At 34.4% G+C, this 18,907-nt stretch overlaps 1 protein-coding gene across 4 annotated transcripts in view; it reads left to right on the top strand.

Moving 5' to 3' along the window:
• The window catches only part of DIAPH2 (diaphanous related formin 2), an 813,387-nt gene that overhangs the window by 31,981 nt on the left and 762,499 nt on the right, over positions 1-18,907 (top strand). For 3 of the 4 annotated variants that reach the window (XM_081278192.1, XM_081278190.1, XM_081278191.1), the window contains exon 2: positions 16,618-16,650. The exons of the other annotated variant lie outside the window; for it this stretch is intronic. In XM_081278192.1, the coding sequence (XP_081134318.1) occupies positions 16,618-16,650 (33 nt within the window). The remainder of the gene's footprint in view (positions 1-16,617; positions 16,651-18,907) is intronic. 4 annotated transcript variants of the gene reach the window in all.

Below are 18,907 nucleotides of genomic sequence, written 5' to 3'. Positions count from 1 at the left end.
GTTCTGAGTTCTAGCAGCCTGACCTGCATGGATTCTGAATTCCTCAAAAAGAGTGTTCACAGAGCTCTGCCTGGGTTCCTTATCCTGAGGCATGGCCTGGAATCTCTCAAGGCAACATGGGGCCCGGGGGATGTATTTCAATGGTAGAGTGCTTCTTTAGATGCATGGGGCTCTGGGTTTGATCCCCAGTATCATACACACAAAAAAAATGGGTTGGGGGAGGAGTGACCTGGGTAGGTTCAGGGGATCATAGGGCTAACCTCATTTGTTACTGCCCCCCCAAACCCTATACTAGGGACTGAACCCAGGAGTGCTTAATTACTGAGCCACATCCCTAGCCCTTTTTATTATTTAGAGACAGGGTCTCCAGAAGTTGCTGATGGCCTAAGTTGCTGAGGCTGGCTTTGAACCTGAGATCCTCCTGCCTCAGCCTTCTGAGCCACTGGAATTACAGGTGTGGCACCACTAAGTGAAACTCTCATTTGTTTTACTTTTCTGGTGGTTTTGGAACATATGGTAAAACAGGTAGAAACTGAAGTTTTAGGCACTCTTTGTCTTTTTTTTTTTTAAAGCCAGTTTGACTTAGCTAATTAATGTGATTGGGATTTTTTTCCCACTACTGCCTGGGACACCTGGTCAGTCTTGGATGAAAATTAGCCAAGCAATTTCAACTTTCTTGCTTAGATTCCAGGTATAATCTCTTTGATTTAGGTTGGAATTGTCTACTCAACAATTATTGTAACTTCAGTCTGGCAGTCTTCCTATACTTTGATCAGTTGTTATTTGGCAATTCTTTCGTTTACTGAAATTGATTCATTCATAAAAAAATGTATATATATCTTCTCCCACTTCCCAGTTTTTTTTCCTGTTTTCCCTCTGCTCATGTGATATATTTGTTTATTTCCTATTTATTACAACACCCTCCCCAGCTTTGGTAAAAATTCCATCCTTCTGGGTTTACATACCAAAGTCTTTAGCTCAAACACATCATTTTTTAAAAAAAAATTAGAAATATAGTAGTCCCTTCTTATCCATTGGGGATATATTCCAAGACACAAATAATAACTGAAACCTATTTCTACCATTTTTATCCTAACATACATATGGCAAAGTTTAAAAAGTAAGTATAGTAAAAGATTAACAATAATTACTGGGGCTGGGGATGTGGCTCAAGCGGTAGTGCGCTCACCTGGCGTGTGTGCGGCCCGGGTTCGATCCTCAGCACCACATACCAACAAAGATGTTGTGTCCGCCGAGAACTAGAAAATAAATATTAAAAAAAATTCTCTCTCTCTCTCTCTCTCTCTCTCTCTCTCTCTCCCCCCCTCTCTTAAAAAAAACAATAATTACTAGTAAAATAGAAAAATTATAACAATATACTGTGGTAAGAGTTATGTGAATATGCCTTCTGTTTCTTGAAAGGGTCAAGACAATGTAAATAACTAGTTTTTGCAGGTAACTGAAACTGGAGTCAAATTGCAGATAATGGGGACTATTGTCTAGCACAGAAAGTGAATTTTAATGCTAACAGTAACATTACAGTTTATGCTCTCTAGTAAGCAGGTTTTGCCTCATCGCACAATATTTAAAATATGTTTATCTTTGATTATTGTAAAAACTCATATAAAACCTTGTTATAATGCTTACAATACAGAGTATAGTTTGAGGATTATTTTATTAGTTTAACTTTGTGTATTATTTAAGCTAAAACATTATAATTGTTCATGCTGGCAAGGAAATAAAAAGGCAGAAGAAAATCTAAGTCATTGTTCAATAAGAACAAACATTGCATTTATGCTGGATGGTCACGTCAACATGGATTATGGCGAAAAACTCTTCAATTTGACAGATCTTACTCATGATAAATGTACTTCTAGAAGGCTTACAGTAAACTACTAGGTTATAAATGAATATTTCTGAAGTAATCCTGTCTTATTTTCACTTCCAGTTATCCCCCCACCTGGAACTCTCTCCTAAAATGACTTAATTAAAACACATGGGATGTAGGGATTAGGAACCTTTTTAGTAGCATATTATACACATGACTTCATTTTATCCTGGGTTTCCCCTTCTGATTCCAGTTAGCTAGACAATTGTCTGTACTTCTACCTTCTTGCTGGAATTTGAGGGAATCTTCTGTTTAATAAAGTTAGGTCTAAGAGAATGAATTCTTCATTATTGGCATTCTCTAAAGTTTATGTTGAAATTCTGAAGTCCTTTAGGGATTAAGTTAACATGCTTATTTTATATGATGCTGGAACTAAATTTTGGTGGATGAAAGCAAAAAACCAGGAAGGTTACTATTATTATTATTTTTTTGGTACCAGGGATTGAACTCAGGGGCACTCAACCACTGAGCCACATCCCCAGCCCTATTTTGTATTTTATTTAGAGACAGGGTTTTACTGAGTTGCTTAGTGTCTCACTTTTGCTGAGTCTGGCTTTGAACTCTTGTTTCTCCTGTGTCATCCTCCTGAGTCTCGGGTATTACAGGCATGTATCACCATGCCTGGCCCAGAAAGGTTCTTTTTTAAATGTTTTGTTTTAGATATCGATGAACCTTTTTAAATTTTATTCATTTATTTATACATGGTGCTGAGAATTGAACCCAGTGCTTTGCCACTGAGCCACAACCCCAGCCCCCAGAAAGGTTTTTAATCTTTGTTTTAAGATTTATTGTATATGAATGGAAGACCTAATTTTCTTGTCATGTAATTGAAATAAATAGCATAAATATTTTAATGCAAATTCAGAAAAAAATCATCTTACAGAGATCATTAGTATTTATTTCATGACATTTTCCTTCTATATTTTTTTTTCACCCAAATACCATGGAAAACTCTTCTCAGGTATGCTTATGAGGGTGAATTTGTTGCTTACTGACTATTTTGTATTTTGTAGTCTGCTAGTGAAGTGCTGACTAATGAATGCCTTGCAAAGGTCTGTGTCAGAAAATAAATTCAACAGCTTTATATACAAGCTAAGTTACACGAGTTAAGTTCATAGGAAGTGATCTGGGAGGCATGTGACCTTTGAGCTCTATAGCTCTTGCTTAAATTCTGAAAGTAAATTATGTAAATGATCTAAGATGTCTGGTTATAAACTTTCATTTTTTTTCAACTAAGGAACTATGAATATGCTGAAGTGCTTCCACCTGTACTATGATGGGTCACACCATACCATAGCACTGTGTTTGCTGCTTACTTTGACTGGCACAGTTATGTTGTGTATAAGTCAGGGGACATTATATAAAATGGTTTTGTTTAACCTCTGTGTGCCTTGGTTTGCTAATCAAAAATACAGGAATAAGAATAATACCTATATTATAGATTTGTTGTGGGGTTTAATTAAAGCACTGAGAACAGTGCCTGGGACATAGTTGGTGCTTATAGTATTGATAGTTTTGTCTTTAGGTCTAGCTTTTTTTATTTGTTTTTTTCAATTTTAGTATACAAATTATAAATTAATACCATTCCCCGATTGGTATTCCCTTCTATAATTTGGCAGTTAAAGAGATTATCATCATTAATTCATTTATTCACTAATTCCCTTTCTGCTTCCCTCCCTCTCCCTTCTGTCTCTTCCCTTCCTTCTTTTTCCTTCCTCCCTTCCTCCTCTATATTTATTTGACATGCTCCTTTCTAGCTGTAGCAGTATATGCCAATTAAGCAGGCTCTTAATGCCCCCAAATTGGTTTATTTGGGCTACACTTAAGACAAGTGACTGTATAGAAGTTTGCATTTCACTTCTGTGGGCTTTGAGCTAATGGGTCTTAGCCTGATATGAACAAGTAAATAGCATAGGGCTGATCAATATACAGAGGCCATCTTTGCCTAATTTACGTAACATATCCCAAACTATATGAGATCCAGGCTCTACCTCAAGAAATTCATACTCTGTAGTGGGAAATTATATACTATGATAAATACTATAATTAAGGTTTGAAATAGGACCGTAGGAGTAATAAAAAAATACCAATTTTGTGGCATTTCCAGGTTCTTTAAAGCATACTGTAATCAGTAAAGCAGTCTGTGCTGCTGGCTCTTGGTGACTTCAGAATTTTAAACCTGTCACCCCTTTGATGTTTGTGAGTTACATGTTCATGTTTAGATACTACCTTGGTTTGGATCTACATATGGTCTCATTTCTGCATTTTTTTGTGAAACAAAATGCTTGTCTTAGCACATTCTATCATGGTATTAATAAAGAGGAAGAGGTCATTAAATGCTTACTATTTAAAGCTCAGCTAGGCTGGTTGCTTATGTATAGTTTGTGAAATTTGAGGTATTCTGAGTTCAACTGCTATCTAAAAATGAAGAGACTTTTCACTTGGTGGATCAAATTTGTTCTTAAGCTCTTGAAAAGATTCAATGTAAGTGCTATAGAGGCAGTGTTTATGAAGGGATTTGGATCCCAGGACAATTTCTTTTAACAGAAGGGGTAAATTGCCCCGTTTCCCAGTTAAGACACCCAAGGAGGTTAATCTAGAGAGTTGTCTTCCTCTGTGTTATTCTTTGAACTCTTAAGCTGGAGTAAGTGGTTTCTCCTGTCCTCCAGCCTTGCCTACAAAAAAGAAAAATCAAGCTTTTTTAATACCCTGAGTCAGAATGTATATTTTCTACAGAAAATGTTTCAAAGGAGGACAGAGTTAGAATACTGCTTACTTGGGGTGTGGATCTGAAGTATTATAGGTTAAAAAAATTTTCAAAAGCTGATTTGGGAATTTGGTTGTCATTGAGAACTTTGGATATGTAGGAAAATGTAGTGACAGAACTAAGTTCACAAGCTGAATCTGGGCTATTTGTTAAGAACTTATTTAGTATTAATTCTAGTTTTTATACCATATTTCACTTTGTTTAGAATAAGAGCACCATTATTAGCAAATAGGATGGTACTTGAAGAGAAGTCAATTTAGGAATTTTGTAAAAATCTTGGCTATCAAGCTGGTACTGGTACATTAATTTGGGGCTAGAGTTCCTGACAACAGAGCCATAAAAATTCTATAAATGTTTAAGCACATCTATATTTGTATTTCAGTGATCTACTGATGATAAATCATTCTGTCAGTTGCATAGTAACTTTTAAGTTCAACCTTCCTAATCCCTAATTTGCCAAAGTGTTATAAAACCAAACTACTCAGCAGCGAGGAAAATAGAAACTTCGACAGACACTATTATAATAAATTTAGACCTTCTCAAATTTATGCTGCAGAACTCAGACTTTCTGTTTCATCAAAGAGAATTTCTCATACAAACTGAGTGTTATTGGCAACATTAATATGGCTGAAGTATTATGTGCAGAGATGTACTCTATATTTTTTTTGGTTTCAGGAGTTTCTATGAAAGGGCTTGATTTTGCTGGTCAGAAGACTTTGTTGCCATCAGCAAAGTCCAAGAATTGTAAAAGAGGTTAATAGCCTCTCTATTTTCTTCTGACTTATGCAAACTCTGATCTATATATTGATGTATAAGACTGGTGTTTTAAAATCTAGATGAAAAGAAAAAAATATGTTTTCTATCTCAAAATCTACAGACCAAGATATTTTGGTGATTCTCTCTCTCTCTCTCTCTCTCTCTCTCTCTCTCTCTCTCTGTATGTATATGTATGTATGTGTGTGTGTGTATATATATATATATATATAATTTTTTTCAAGAAGAAAATTTGAATTGTTTGCTTTGACCTGCACAGGTGTAAGGGTCATTGTGTTAGTTCTTTGGCAGGTACAGGGACCAGCTCATTTTTTCTTATATTGTAACTGATAGTGATTATATACTACACATGATGCTTCAAGAACAAGTATACTTACTGATTTTTATTTGCAGTTCTTATTTATCTTCAGTTATTCAATAACTTAAAGGGTTCATTGTAAAAACAACACAGAATTAATGTAGAAGAAATTGAGGTCTATCCAAATAAACATTAATATAATTGTAACTTTGCCTAAAATCATAAAAAAGTCAGAAAATTAGAACTACCTGTTAATTCATGATGATACAAGTCATAAAATACAGTGGCATGGATGACTTTTTTTTTTTTTTTTTTTTTTTTGATACTAGGGATTGAACCCGGGCCTACTTAACCACTGAGCCACATCCTCAGCCGTTTTTATTTTTTATTTTGAGACGGGGTCTCACTAAGTTGCTTAGAGCCTTGTTAGTTCCTGAGGCTGGCATTGAACTTGCAATCCTCCTGTCTCAGCCTCCTGACCTACTGGGATTATGGGCATGTGCCACCGTGTTGGCTATGACATTTTTTTTTTCTGTAACATGTTTTCTGTTTACTTATTGACAGAGTTTCTGTTCCTATCCTGGGAAAGAATCCCTTAACCAAATTAAAACCAAGTTTTCTTGTTGTTTTTGTTTTTAATTAAGGAATAGTATGGGACAGAAGCTTTTAGTAGAGTTGTTACTTCTCAGGATTTTTCCCAAAGTGGGAAAAGTGAATTTTGCATAATTTAATAATTTATTGTTAATACTATATTCTCTCTCAAACCCTTTGTAAGTTTTCTGAAAATAATCATTTTACCTATTATCATATATTTGTATTTTGCTTAAGTTTTAATGTTTTAAATATTTTTTAGAATATTTAGTTATTTTTAAGTTCGTCCTATATAAGTCCATATAGGCTGTTTTTATTTTCCATGGATAGAAGACTGCCTACTTTAAGTTTGGAAACCATTTTTCAGAGTTGTACCTTTGTAAACATGTTTTTCCAAGAGCTGAACAATTGCTATACAAATGAACTTTTAGACATGACTCATACCTGAATTGAGGATTGTTTGCAAATTCAGGAATAACAGTTAAAAGTACTGATATTGAAATTAACTTAAATTGTTGGTTGACTTTTGTGTATTTTTTCCCTACAAAAAGTATGTTATAATAATACCTTATTTACAACTCAGGTATAATTTTCAGTTTTAGGTGATTTAGGCTCTTGAATTTTTAAAGGAGTGAATCATTTTGTTTTGTCAGATTAATTTTGTAGCTACATCAGAAAACTAAATGATGTGTTTATTTATAAAAGCTACTTGAAGTACATACATGGCAAGTCATTGTGAGGTGAAGTATCTCCAGAGTGATAATCATAGCCATTTAGAGGTTATTTGTGTGTTGTGAAGATAGTAATCACAACAACAGATATTTAAATTACTCTATTTAATACAAACAACAGTCACATGTCTGGTACATTGCTTCAATAACAAGTGTAATTTTAAACAAAATTACATATACTGTCTTCTGTGTTCCTATTACTACCATCAGTCTGAGCTCTTATCATCTCATAACTGGATCTCTCCCTTTTTCGCTCTGTCTCCCTCCTCCCCCCACAGCCCCATTCCATCAAGCATCACAGATTTGAGTTCTTACTATAAAAAACCCTGAGGAGACTGGGGACTAAGAGAGATCCAGTCCTTACTACACTGAGTTTACAGTACAGCAGGAAAGGCCCATATAGATAGGTAAATATAATTTGATAATTGGAATGTGTTGCAAAGGGAGAGTTCAGGAACTATGGGAGTCTATAATAGCTCAAATGTAAAATTTTCTGAGAGTAGGAGGGATGAATAGAGGATGGACAGATAACGAAGAAAGGAGGGTGGGAGTGGTGGGTAGGTCACACATAGCAGGGCAAAGAGCACATAGTATGGCCAAGATTGAAAAAGAGCTTGAATTCTAGCCAGATATGTCCTGATAAAGACTCTTACACATAGATTTCTGAATGTAGATAGAGGTTATAGAGTTCTGGTGTAGTCAGACCTAAATGCTAATTCCAAATGTGTAATTTATTATCTTTGTGACTTAAAGCAAATGACTTAATGACTGTAAATCTTGGTTTTCTAAGGCAAAGCACAGGATAGTACATTCCTCTTTTTCCCCATATTTTTTATTGGTGCATTATAATTATACATAATTATGGGATCTATTATTACATATTTGAATACACATGATATAACAATATAATTCAGCCAGTATTCCTTACCAGTATTCTCTCTTTCCCTCCCCAGGGTGGCATATTCCTATACATAGCATTATTGTGAGGATTTAAATGAGGCAATACATGTAAAGCTCTTAGCATAATACCTGGCACATAGTAGATGCTCAGTAAATGGTAGCTATTGTTTAGAACAAATTTACTGATTTCTGGGAGCCTTCTCTTAGACCTTTGATTCTTCCTCTAATAAGTCCTGAACATTAGAGGTCCACAACCCTTTCCTGAAATTCTAAGTTCTGAAAATTCTGAAAACAGACTTTTATAGTTTGGCCACTAACCCTAACCTACTTGAGGATATTTATAGTTTTTATACATCCTTTTTGATGGAAAATTCATGTTTTACTGCTTAACTTGAATGCATTTGTGGCAGCTGCTACCCCAGATCTCATTGAATGTGTTTTGTGATATATGCTACACATACCATAGTCCTTTCTCAACTATGAAACATTCTGAATTCTAAAACACATCTGGCTTTAAGAGTTTCAGTGCAACGTTGTGGTCCTGTGCTACCCAAAGTCAGCTTTCTAAAATGACACTTTCTTCGTGTCTTTCTATGAATCCCAAAGTCCTAAGGGACCCTCAGTAGTTGTCAAGTTTAGTCTAGACTTCTCCTCCTAGGTGTCAAGACTGTCTGTAATCTGACCCCACCAATATATATTCAAAATTTATCCCCCTCTCTTCTTCCCTGAAACAAAATATTAATGTCATTCTTTTTGTGTTTGACATCTTCTCTTCTTTCCCTCTATTTCTGCCCAACAGTTAAAAGTACAGTTCTTATATAGTTTCTCAATGAAGCTAGATTCATCTGTTTCTTCTCTGAATTCTTATTGTACTTATATGAATTTATTCACCAAGTATTTGAATAGGTATTATGTGCCAGCTGTTGGTCTAATTATCAGAGAACAGAAAGTAAATAAGACAGTTAAGGCCTCTGTTGTGAGGGAACTTGTTTTCTACAACTCAGAACCCAAACAAGTGAATAATGAACAAGGTTATTTCATATAGTGGTTAATGCTTTGACATGAGAAGACAGGACAATGTGGTAGTGCCAAGGGAGAGAGAGAAGTGACATACCTTAGAATCTCATACTTTAGCATTCATTTAATTATCTATTTATTTTTATATGGTTAGTTTTCACTCCCTGGTTATGTTGTAAAAGCTTTAAAGGAAGAATTGTACCTTACACTTCTATATGCCATAAAGTGCTAGCTGGTATTTGATTAATGTTTGGTTGATGCATTTGTCTTTTTGTTCAAACAGAAGGTAGAAATTTATTTATTAAATATTAAACCCCATTTGTCTAAGAGTATCTTGTTATGTACTGGGTACTATGCCAGGTTTATAAATATGTGTATTTGTGTAAAACTAACTTTCTTTTTCATACCATTTTATTTCATTTTTTTCAATTCATAGACTTAAGAAGAACTTTCATGTCCAAACATTTTTCACCCTTTGCAATGGTTTAGCAAAAAACATACAAACACTATTTGTATACCTTTAGAAGAAGCTACTACTCTTAAAAATCTGGACGATTCCTGCAATTGGTTGTATTTAATTCAGGTACTGAGCAATTTCCTCTAATTCATTAGTGTGAACTTTTTAAAAGACCTAAGTGGCATACATTTCCTGAACTATTTACCCATAGTCCTGGAGTTGATCATTCTTGTTAAGCAGAAGAGATTGCTGGATTTCCCTATCATAGTCACCCCTCTTGAAGTTTAATATTGAAATTTATATAAGACAAGGCAGTTTATTTAAGATTGAGCATATGTTGTTTTGACGGATTAACAAAATTAATCCAGTGACTTAACAGCTTATTGCTTCATGAAGAAAACTGAAGCCCTCTACTGTGATGTCATATTTGATCCTTTGAACATAAATATTTTGTTTTTTATAAGATGCAAGAGCATGCTGGGAGGAAAAATCCCCAAAGGATTTTTTTGTGTGTCATTAAAGTGGTGAAAGTAATTTTGATTTGTATTAGCAAAGAACTTTGTTGGGTTAATTCTTGAGGCTTCTGATTTGACAGTGCTTCTGAGATGATGTGCTTATGGTTGCAAAAATATAGAAGTATTGCTCTACTAAAATGATGAAATGGATAGTTTGAGAAGTTAAAAATAACAAACTAAGGTGGAGAATTGGATTGGGGCTTAATTAATGTCTGTGACTTCATCTTCTCACCTACTAGGCAAAATACTTCAGGGATAGGGCCATATCTTTAAATTCCCAGTGCCTAGCACACTGCTGATTGATCTGACATCTATTTGTAATTGCTAATGGTCATAGAGGACAGTAGTGCCTGAGATGATATATGGGTATCTGAAAATGACCCTTATTGTCAGAAAGTAGATGAAAGAGTGTTTTGGGATAATATTTCAATGATTGTGAAAGCTAAAATTTGTTTTCCTTTAGTCATTCTTAGAACCAAACCTCTACATTGAACTTGCTTCTAAAAATCACATGATAGATATCTTTCTTGGTGAAAGATACAACCGAACAGTGCTAAACTAATGCATAGTTCTTTATAATAAAGTATTTGAATGCCTACACAGGATGTTCAGCTTGGTTACCAGGTGGTTGAATGGCTTTGGATTGTCTTGATTGCTCTTACTGGTTTTTAAAGTCCATAGTTTAGGATCTGAAAAGTTGGAGGTAGACCTTTGAATAGTAAGTACTCCTTTTGTGACTGTCCCTGATCTGGATAGGTGTTGGGCAGGGATATAGTCCAGAGGAATCAAACCCTGAATCAATGGTTGATACTTCCTCGAGGTCTTTCTCACTTGGAATATGTTTGGAGGCTTTATCAGAGCTCTCAGAATCTTTTTATTGTTATTGTTCTTTCTTTTCTCTGATCTTCAACTAAACTATAACCTCCATATGAGAAAAACATGTGTACCTTGTTTACCAATGTATTCCCAGTGCCCAGCATTGAACAGGTGCCTTGAAGATGCTCAAATATTTGTTCAGTTGAGTTAAAAGTGTTTTTTCTTTCCTGTGTCCTGTTGCCCCTGTTCTTGGAGAGCATGAAGCTTAAAGCTGGGTAAATAATTGACCCTTCATCTTTGTTATAATGGCCAACTTATTGATTTTCTTTAAAAGAGAAGAAAATTGTCAAAGAGTGTGACTAAGTTTTTTTTTTTTTGAGAGAGAGAGATATTGAGAGAGAGAGAGAGAGATATTGAGAGAGAGAGAGATTGAGAGAGAGAGAGAGAGAGGAGAGAGAATTTTTAATATTTATTTTTTAGTTTTCGGCGGACACAACATCTTTGTTTGTATGTGGTGCTGAGGATCGAACCCGGGCCGCACGCATGCCAGGCGAGTGCGCTACCTCTTGAGCCACATCCCCAGCCCCATGACTAAGTTTTTGAGTTGGTGATGAGACTTTTGAATTATATGCAATTTAGTTGTCCAATTTCTGTGGTACTAGAGTAATTGCACAATGTTTATAAAACATTGTATTAGCATGTAACATTAGCCATAAGAGAGTTGAATCTTTACATCTTGCTGTTTTTGTTCATTTCTGGCTGATTGAGAAAATTAAAACTTAATTTTCTTGGAATAATGATCTCTCACATTGCAATAAGAACTACAGCATTAGATTTATAAGTAAGTCAGCCATTTCTCTTATTCTTAAGGGGTTGAGGCTCTAGAGTGATACTTTTATAATACAATACTCACATAATACTGTACTGTTATATTTAATATAGCTGATCATAAGTGAAGTTTAATAAACTCTGATTGTTTGACTAATGCACAATCTGATTGCTTTTCCAGAGTTGATTTTAATGAAAATATATGGTCACTATACTTATTGGTGCAATCTGCCCTTGTTGTAATGACTATTATCATTAGATTTGCATAATAAAAACTTACTAAAATGACTTTAATCAGTGCTTTTAATTCAAGGGTGTGATTCTAATAAAGATTTTGGGGGTCATTTTTTTTCTTTTGGCTTGTAAATATTTTTAACTCCATAGTAGCTCTATAGTTTGTATATAGGAGTAAAAATCCATGATGTTTACTTCTATGAGGTGTGAGGAAGAGATGCATACACCTATATAAATTTGGATAAAATTTGAGAGCTTATCCCTGAAGACTGTTAGTGTAAATAATAATGAATTATATTTTATTTATTATTTTTTGTGTGACACTGAGGATTTAACCCAGCGTCTCATGCATGTTAGGCAAGCATTCTACCACTGAGCTACACCTCAACCCTGATTATGTATTTTAATACAGCCATTTTTCACATGTGTCTCAAAGGTCAGTTCACATAAAAATGACTGATTTAATCTTGTCAAAAAGCAGCTCTTTACAATTATCTGAAGTTCTTTCTTTTTGGTGGTGTTTTTGTTGCTATGATGGAGTCCTTTTGTACCTTTCTTTTTTGACTTAGATTTAAAGAAAATTGTGTGGCAGAAATCTTTTCTGTTGCAGGTAATTTAATTGGAACTTATACAATGATTTCAATACATTTTTAATGCACAGTGGCCCAAAATCACCATTTCTGAAACTCAGTCTCTTCATATGTGCTTTAAGATTTTCCTCTTTTATAGACCATGTTTGTCTCTTTTCTCCCTAAAGTGTTAGAAAGAAAAGTTCTAAATAATGTTATTATATTCATAAAATGATATTTATGAAAACATTTTTCATGAGGGAAATATATGAGAAAATATCCATAATTTAATATTATTAAATGTGCACAATTATATATATATATATGTGTATATATATATATATAGTGTGTGTGTGTGTGTGTATATATATATATATATATTAAAGAAAATTATATATATATATATATATACACACACACACACACACACACACACACACATACTATAGAGGAATGAAATGTATAAATCAATAAATCAAAAGCAGAGTGTTTTTTTTATGGTTCTCCATCACAAGTAATTGGGATAATTTTTTATATGAGTATAATGTCCTATGTGCCTTGGGGTATTCTATCACTCTTGAAAATGTGTTAGGAAAAAAACCTTTAAAATAAAGCACAATCCTCTTCCAGTATTATTTTTGATCAGGGTTCCAAATTTGGTTTATTTTTTTTTTCACATTTGGTTTATTAAGAACCATATTTTAAATTCAAGGGCTCTAGAAATGGAGACCTATCTAACAATATGAGTATTTGAGATCAGAGGGGACATTGAGGTACAAACAGGAGGTACAAATAGGACTTCATGGAGCCTGCATTGGGAAAAGGATTTAAATTTTTGTTTTATATAGCACAGGGGTCATGAAGGAAGAAGAAGAATGTAGCCTTGGGCAAAATGCCTTATTTGGGAGATGACTCTTTATGGGTCATGGAGAGGCATTGAATATTTATGAATGGGAGCACGATAGTCATTTATAATCTTTAGTGCACTTCAGCGTACCAAGTACTGCTTTAGGCATTAAGGGTATATTCCCTAAACCAGACAGATGAAAAGTCCCTGACCTTGTGGAGTTCATATTTTTAGTGAGAAAAAGACAAAAGTTAATAATAAAGGAAATTACAAATTGTTTGACATGTTAAGTCCTATTGAAAAAAAGAAAAATAGCATGATAAAGCAGTTCAGGAGTGCCAGGAGTGTGTGGAGAGAGCACCATGGTTCCATTTCAGATAGGATGGGCAGAATAGCAGGGATTGAAGGAGTAAGTCATGGGAATAATGGAAAAGAGCCTTCCAGGCAGAGGGAAGAGCCAGTGCCTGTGGCTTATTGCCTGCCTGGGGAACAGTGAGGTGCTTTGTGTGGCTAGAGCTGGATGGATGAAGGGACTGCAGTGGGAGGTGAGGTCAGAGGGATCTGGGCAGTGTGCAGATCCACAGGGCCTCATAGGCCATTTTAACAACTGGGATTTGTACTAGGAGGGGAAATAGACATTGCAGAATTTTGAACCAAATAGTGACATGGTCTGACTTTGGATTTCACAGTATCACTTGGTCTGCAGTGTTCAAAATTAACTGTAGGAAAGCAAAAGTGGAAACAGGGAGATAAGTTAGGAGGTTAATACAGGAATCTAAGAAAGAATTGATGGTGGCTTGAGTCAGATCTTTGTGAACTGTAGAAAGATGAGAGTGGGACTGGACAGCTTGCTGATTGGTTGTTGTGAATGAAGGAGAAGGGAGACACCAAGGTGACATGAAAGTGTTAGATGTAGATAAGTGGAATGCAGGTTTTACCCCCATTTTTTTTTTAAAGAGAGAGTGAGAGAGGAGAGAGAGAGAGAGAGAGAGAGAGAGAGAGAGAGAGAGAGAGAGAGAGAGAATTTTTAATATTTATTTTTTAGTTCTCGGCGGACACAACATCTTTGTTGGTATGTGGTGCTGAGGATCGAACCCGGGCCGCACGCATGCCAGGCGAGCGCGCTACCGCTTGAGCCACATCCCCAGCCCTTACCCCCATTTTTTAAAATGAGAGATTAGATCAGATTATCTCAAATATTCTCCAACTCTTGGTAGTCAATACTGTGTGGCTTAATGTGGACACAAAGTATGTTAATTGCAAAAAAGAATAGTGAGGGACGGAGATGAAGACTCAGTCTCTTCCCTTAGGATCAGGTGGAAAAAATGCTAGCGATTTTTTTCTTATCTTTGTCTCCCATGATTAAACTGTCAACATGTATTCAATTGAGACACAGATTTGAAGCATTTCTGACATTTGTGCACCTTAGTGAATTTGACTAAAGCAAATCATATTTCCCTTTAATTTACATTCTTGCTTTGGAGATATAGGTGTGTTTATAGTTTTGAGTTTACAACTCCAAAGGATGGGAAGAAAACAAAATAAAAATCTACTTGTAGAACTGTATAATCTATCTGAAAGTCCCAAGTGGAGAAGGCATCCATTCAGATGGTAGCAGAGTTACTTCAGGCAATTCTGATATGATGACACTTCTTTTTCTGACTTTGTGTTACAAGAAATCATGAAGCTCCTCATTGTGTATTAAAGTTTTCTGTAACCCACTAGAAAAACTAAAGAGAAAACTAACAGAGTCCTATGGTGCTTTTATCTTTCTTAAAATGGCTTCAATTCTCATATAAATAATCCCCCTCTTTTCTTTTTCTATGGCAATAGATTGGGGTTTGTGATGAAAATAAAGGATACAGGTTAGAAGTTTAGATTCCCTAGGGAATCAAAAGATCAAAAGTAGAAAAACAGGTATCCATATAACAGTATATTTACCCCAGATGATCTAGGGAAAGTTGAACTTTATAAAGCCACAGGTTTGGTGGTATTTGAAGACAGTTTCCTGAGATCCTGAGACCAAACAATTCTCACTTAAAACTCCTACTGGAATTCTCCTCACCATTGAGAAGACTGTTTTTCTTAGTAAAAAGGGGTGTGAACATGCATGATCAATATTAATTTGAAGAAATAAGTGTATGAAATGGGGCAGAAGGCTTAATTTTTTTGTCCTGGAGATTGAACTCAAGTGCGCTTATCCACTGAGCCACATCCCAACCCCTTTGTATTTTTTTATTTTGAGATAGGTTTTGACTAGGTTGCTTATAGCCCTGCTAAGTTGCTGAGGCTGGCATCAAACCTGTGATCCTCCTGCCTTAGCCTTATGAGCCACTAGGATTATAAACATGTGCCACTGTGCCTGGCCCCCTAATGGACAATTTTTAAAAATCGGATGCTTTCCAATTACATCTCTTAATTGATGCTTCAATGTATTTAGTTCTGAATGCTATAACAAAATTTCAGTTAAAATGGACCAACATATGGACCAGTCCCATAAAATTTTATCACCTTGTGATGTCATGGCCATGTTAATTTGTGTAGTACATTATTTGCAAGATGAAATCAGCATTCATTTTGTAGAACATATCCCCATCATTTAGCAATGCATGACTGTTTTTATTATAAGTGCACTCCAGTTGCGCATGGTGGCACTTTCCTGTAATCCCAGCGGCTCAGGATACTGAGGCAAGGGAATCACATGTTTAATGCTAACCTTAGCAATGCCATAAGTAATTTAACAAGACCCTATCTCAAAAATAGCTGGGGATGTAACTGGTTGGTAAAGCACCTGGGGTTCGATTCCAAGTATAACAACAAAAAAAGATCTTGGGAGATTTTGAGAAATTGGCATATATTAACAGGATCACAAGATTCAGTTTTATTTATAATATTTATAAAGGTGTCCTTTAAGTATCCTTCAAATGTAACATTGAATTCTGAGACCAAACTCTTTCATTACTACTATTAAATGTGACATTTAGGATAAGTGTACATTTAGGATAGTGTACATTTAAAAAAAATAGATATGTTTAAAACATGATTATTCATTGAAAAACTTTGAAAAAACTTGCAAGACATATTATTTTCCTGCAGTTTTTTCTCATTTGGACACTGATATCTGATCCAGATTAGCGGCTTGGGATCTGTATTTAAAGACAAATAGATCACCACTTCCCCCAACCAAACCTTCATTTTAAATCTCTAAGCTGCTATTTTTCTTTTGTAAATGATGTATTGCTTATATATTAAACTTTCTACTTCTTTTTGACTATAGTTTATAAAATAAAAAATGAGAACCATTAACTTACTATCGTCTTGTTTGATATGTGAATTTCTCTTATCTGACTGGTATTTCTTTTTTGTTTCTTTTTGGTTTTAATAGAACATTCAAATAAAAACTTTGGCAGATGATGTGGTAAGGTGGTCGTAGCAGAATGTTATTACTTATGCATGTTGCTTTTTGAAATTAATATGTGTGGACATTAAAACATTGATATATGTAAGATGAAGTGGATCTTTACATAGAATAGAATAATTGTTAATAAAATGACTTCTCATTTTTGAACATTAACATAAAGAATTGTGTGAAATTTCAACAAAATTTTGCTGTCAACCTGATATATACTGTAACCAAATTTTTTAAAAAATTCTGTGTTTATGTCTGGATTTTGAGAAACACAGATGTTTCCTTTTCCTATAGCCAAATCAATTGTGAATATATTAAGCATTAATATTAGAGGAAATTAATTTGAAATAGAAAAAAATTAAGTTTAATATGTTACACGTGTACTGTTAAATTTAAAAACCTTAAATATTTCTAAGCAGAGTCTATCATAGTAAAATTTATTAGAAGTTATGTGCTCAAAATTCAGTTATGCCCTTTTATAGCTAAACTTTAAAAAATGGTATTGTAAGCAATGTCATTTTTTTCTGTGTGAAATTACCTATCTATAAATTATGTAGAATAGTGTTGGCACTCTATGGAGATGAAAGTGTGTGGCTTGACTTGATTTTCTTACCAGGACACAGATGAAATCAAAAGCCAAATTTTCAAGATAAAAATGAAGGACATAGTGAAAGATCAAATTTACATGTTAGCAATGGTGCTAATACTGCAAGAGTAAATATTAAGTCATATGAAGGAATGGAAGACAGATATGTTAATTTATTGTCAATTGCATATTTCAATGCTTTCATGTCCACCATATCTTTTACTGACATTTGAGTGTTAGAAATATACTCAGCTTATTTGGGATTACATAATTTTTTTTCTGGAATTGTGTGAAGACAGACTACAAATCTAAACCAAATTAATTTCCCTCAAAGAGTTAAAAGACAATTGAGAATAGAGTTCCGAATAATGCAAAGAATAAATTATATGTTATGATGAAGACTGATATGAACCAGGGGCTTATGAATTTAGGTGAGTCACTTTTCCTGTGAAATGAGGGAATTGGTCTAGATGATTTTTCTTGTTCTTCCCAGCTCTAAAATATTGTACTTTATATAATCTCTTTGTAAGCAACCATGCACTCAAATCATTTTTTGTAATCCTCAATAAGCTGCTTAAAACTGTTCATATTTCTTTCAAAGTACACCTTTTATTTAAAAAAAGGTATTCTTTGAATCAATAAAACGAAAGACATGTTCTTTTAATGGGGTCAACATGCTTTTATACCAGCTAGGTTAATAACATCTGTGATGCTTTTTGTATCATCGAGGTAATGTATAAAGACCCTTTTCAACATGGCAGTGAACGTGCATCGTTCTCATATCTAATGGGTCTGCTTGTGTAATGTGAGCTGATGATATGCATGTGCTTCCTAACAGAAACCCGAATAAAACTGAGTTGCATTCAGTTTTATGTAAATTACTAATTTTTCATGTCTAATGTTTTGCAGTCTAAAATAGAGTGGCCTGTTTACATGTAATTGAAGTAATTAACTCACTTTATGTGGAAGAGCAAGCTAATTATTAGAGATTGTACATGGAATCAATGGTTCAAAGTCAATATCCATAAAATAGTGAGTTCTTCATAATTGTATTTATAGGAAAAAGATATTTCTGTTTGTTATATTTCCAGTAAATGGAAAAAATGGTGTTTTTATTTTTGTCTTGCTTTTGCTCCATGTTTTAGGAAATAAAAAGTTGGAGGAAAATAATAATAATAGTAATAACAACAATAATAAATAGTAGCTAAGCATGTTTAGCATATTATTTAAATCTCACAATAACACTGTGGTGTAGGTCATATCCTGTTTTTAAGAGGAAAACATATCCCTGTTTTTAAGAGGAAACAGACATAGTGAGACCAAGAAGCCTTTACTGTATTATTCAGTGAATGGCAGTCTGAATCTGGACCCAGATTGTTTGGTTTCAGAGTCCATGCTTATTCAACTGCTGCATTGACAGATTATTGATATATACTTGCCACAACTTTTGTACTTCTTTTGTGTGATGCTGGGGTTTGAATCCACAGTCTTGCACTCTCTAGGAAAGTGCATTATCACTGAGTTGCACACCCAGTCCAGTTTTTGCATGAATTATTGCCATAATTTTCCCTTAGAATTGAGTACCCACAGTTCTCTTCATTTTCTTTCTTTCCTTTTTTATTCATAAGTTCTAAATTTGCCACTAAAGACATATTCTTCCTGAAATAACCACAGGATTTT

The sequence above is a fragment of the Spermophilus citellus genome (genome assembly GCF_964194105.1).
Source record: "Spermophilus citellus genome assembly, chromosome: X".
In the NCBI taxonomy this organism is placed as follows: domain Eukaryota; kingdom Metazoa; phylum Chordata; class Mammalia; order Rodentia; family Sciuridae; genus Spermophilus; species Spermophilus citellus.
The sequence above is the reverse complement of the archived record's forward strand: the minus strand, read 5'-3'. Positions and strand labels throughout refer to the sequence as shown.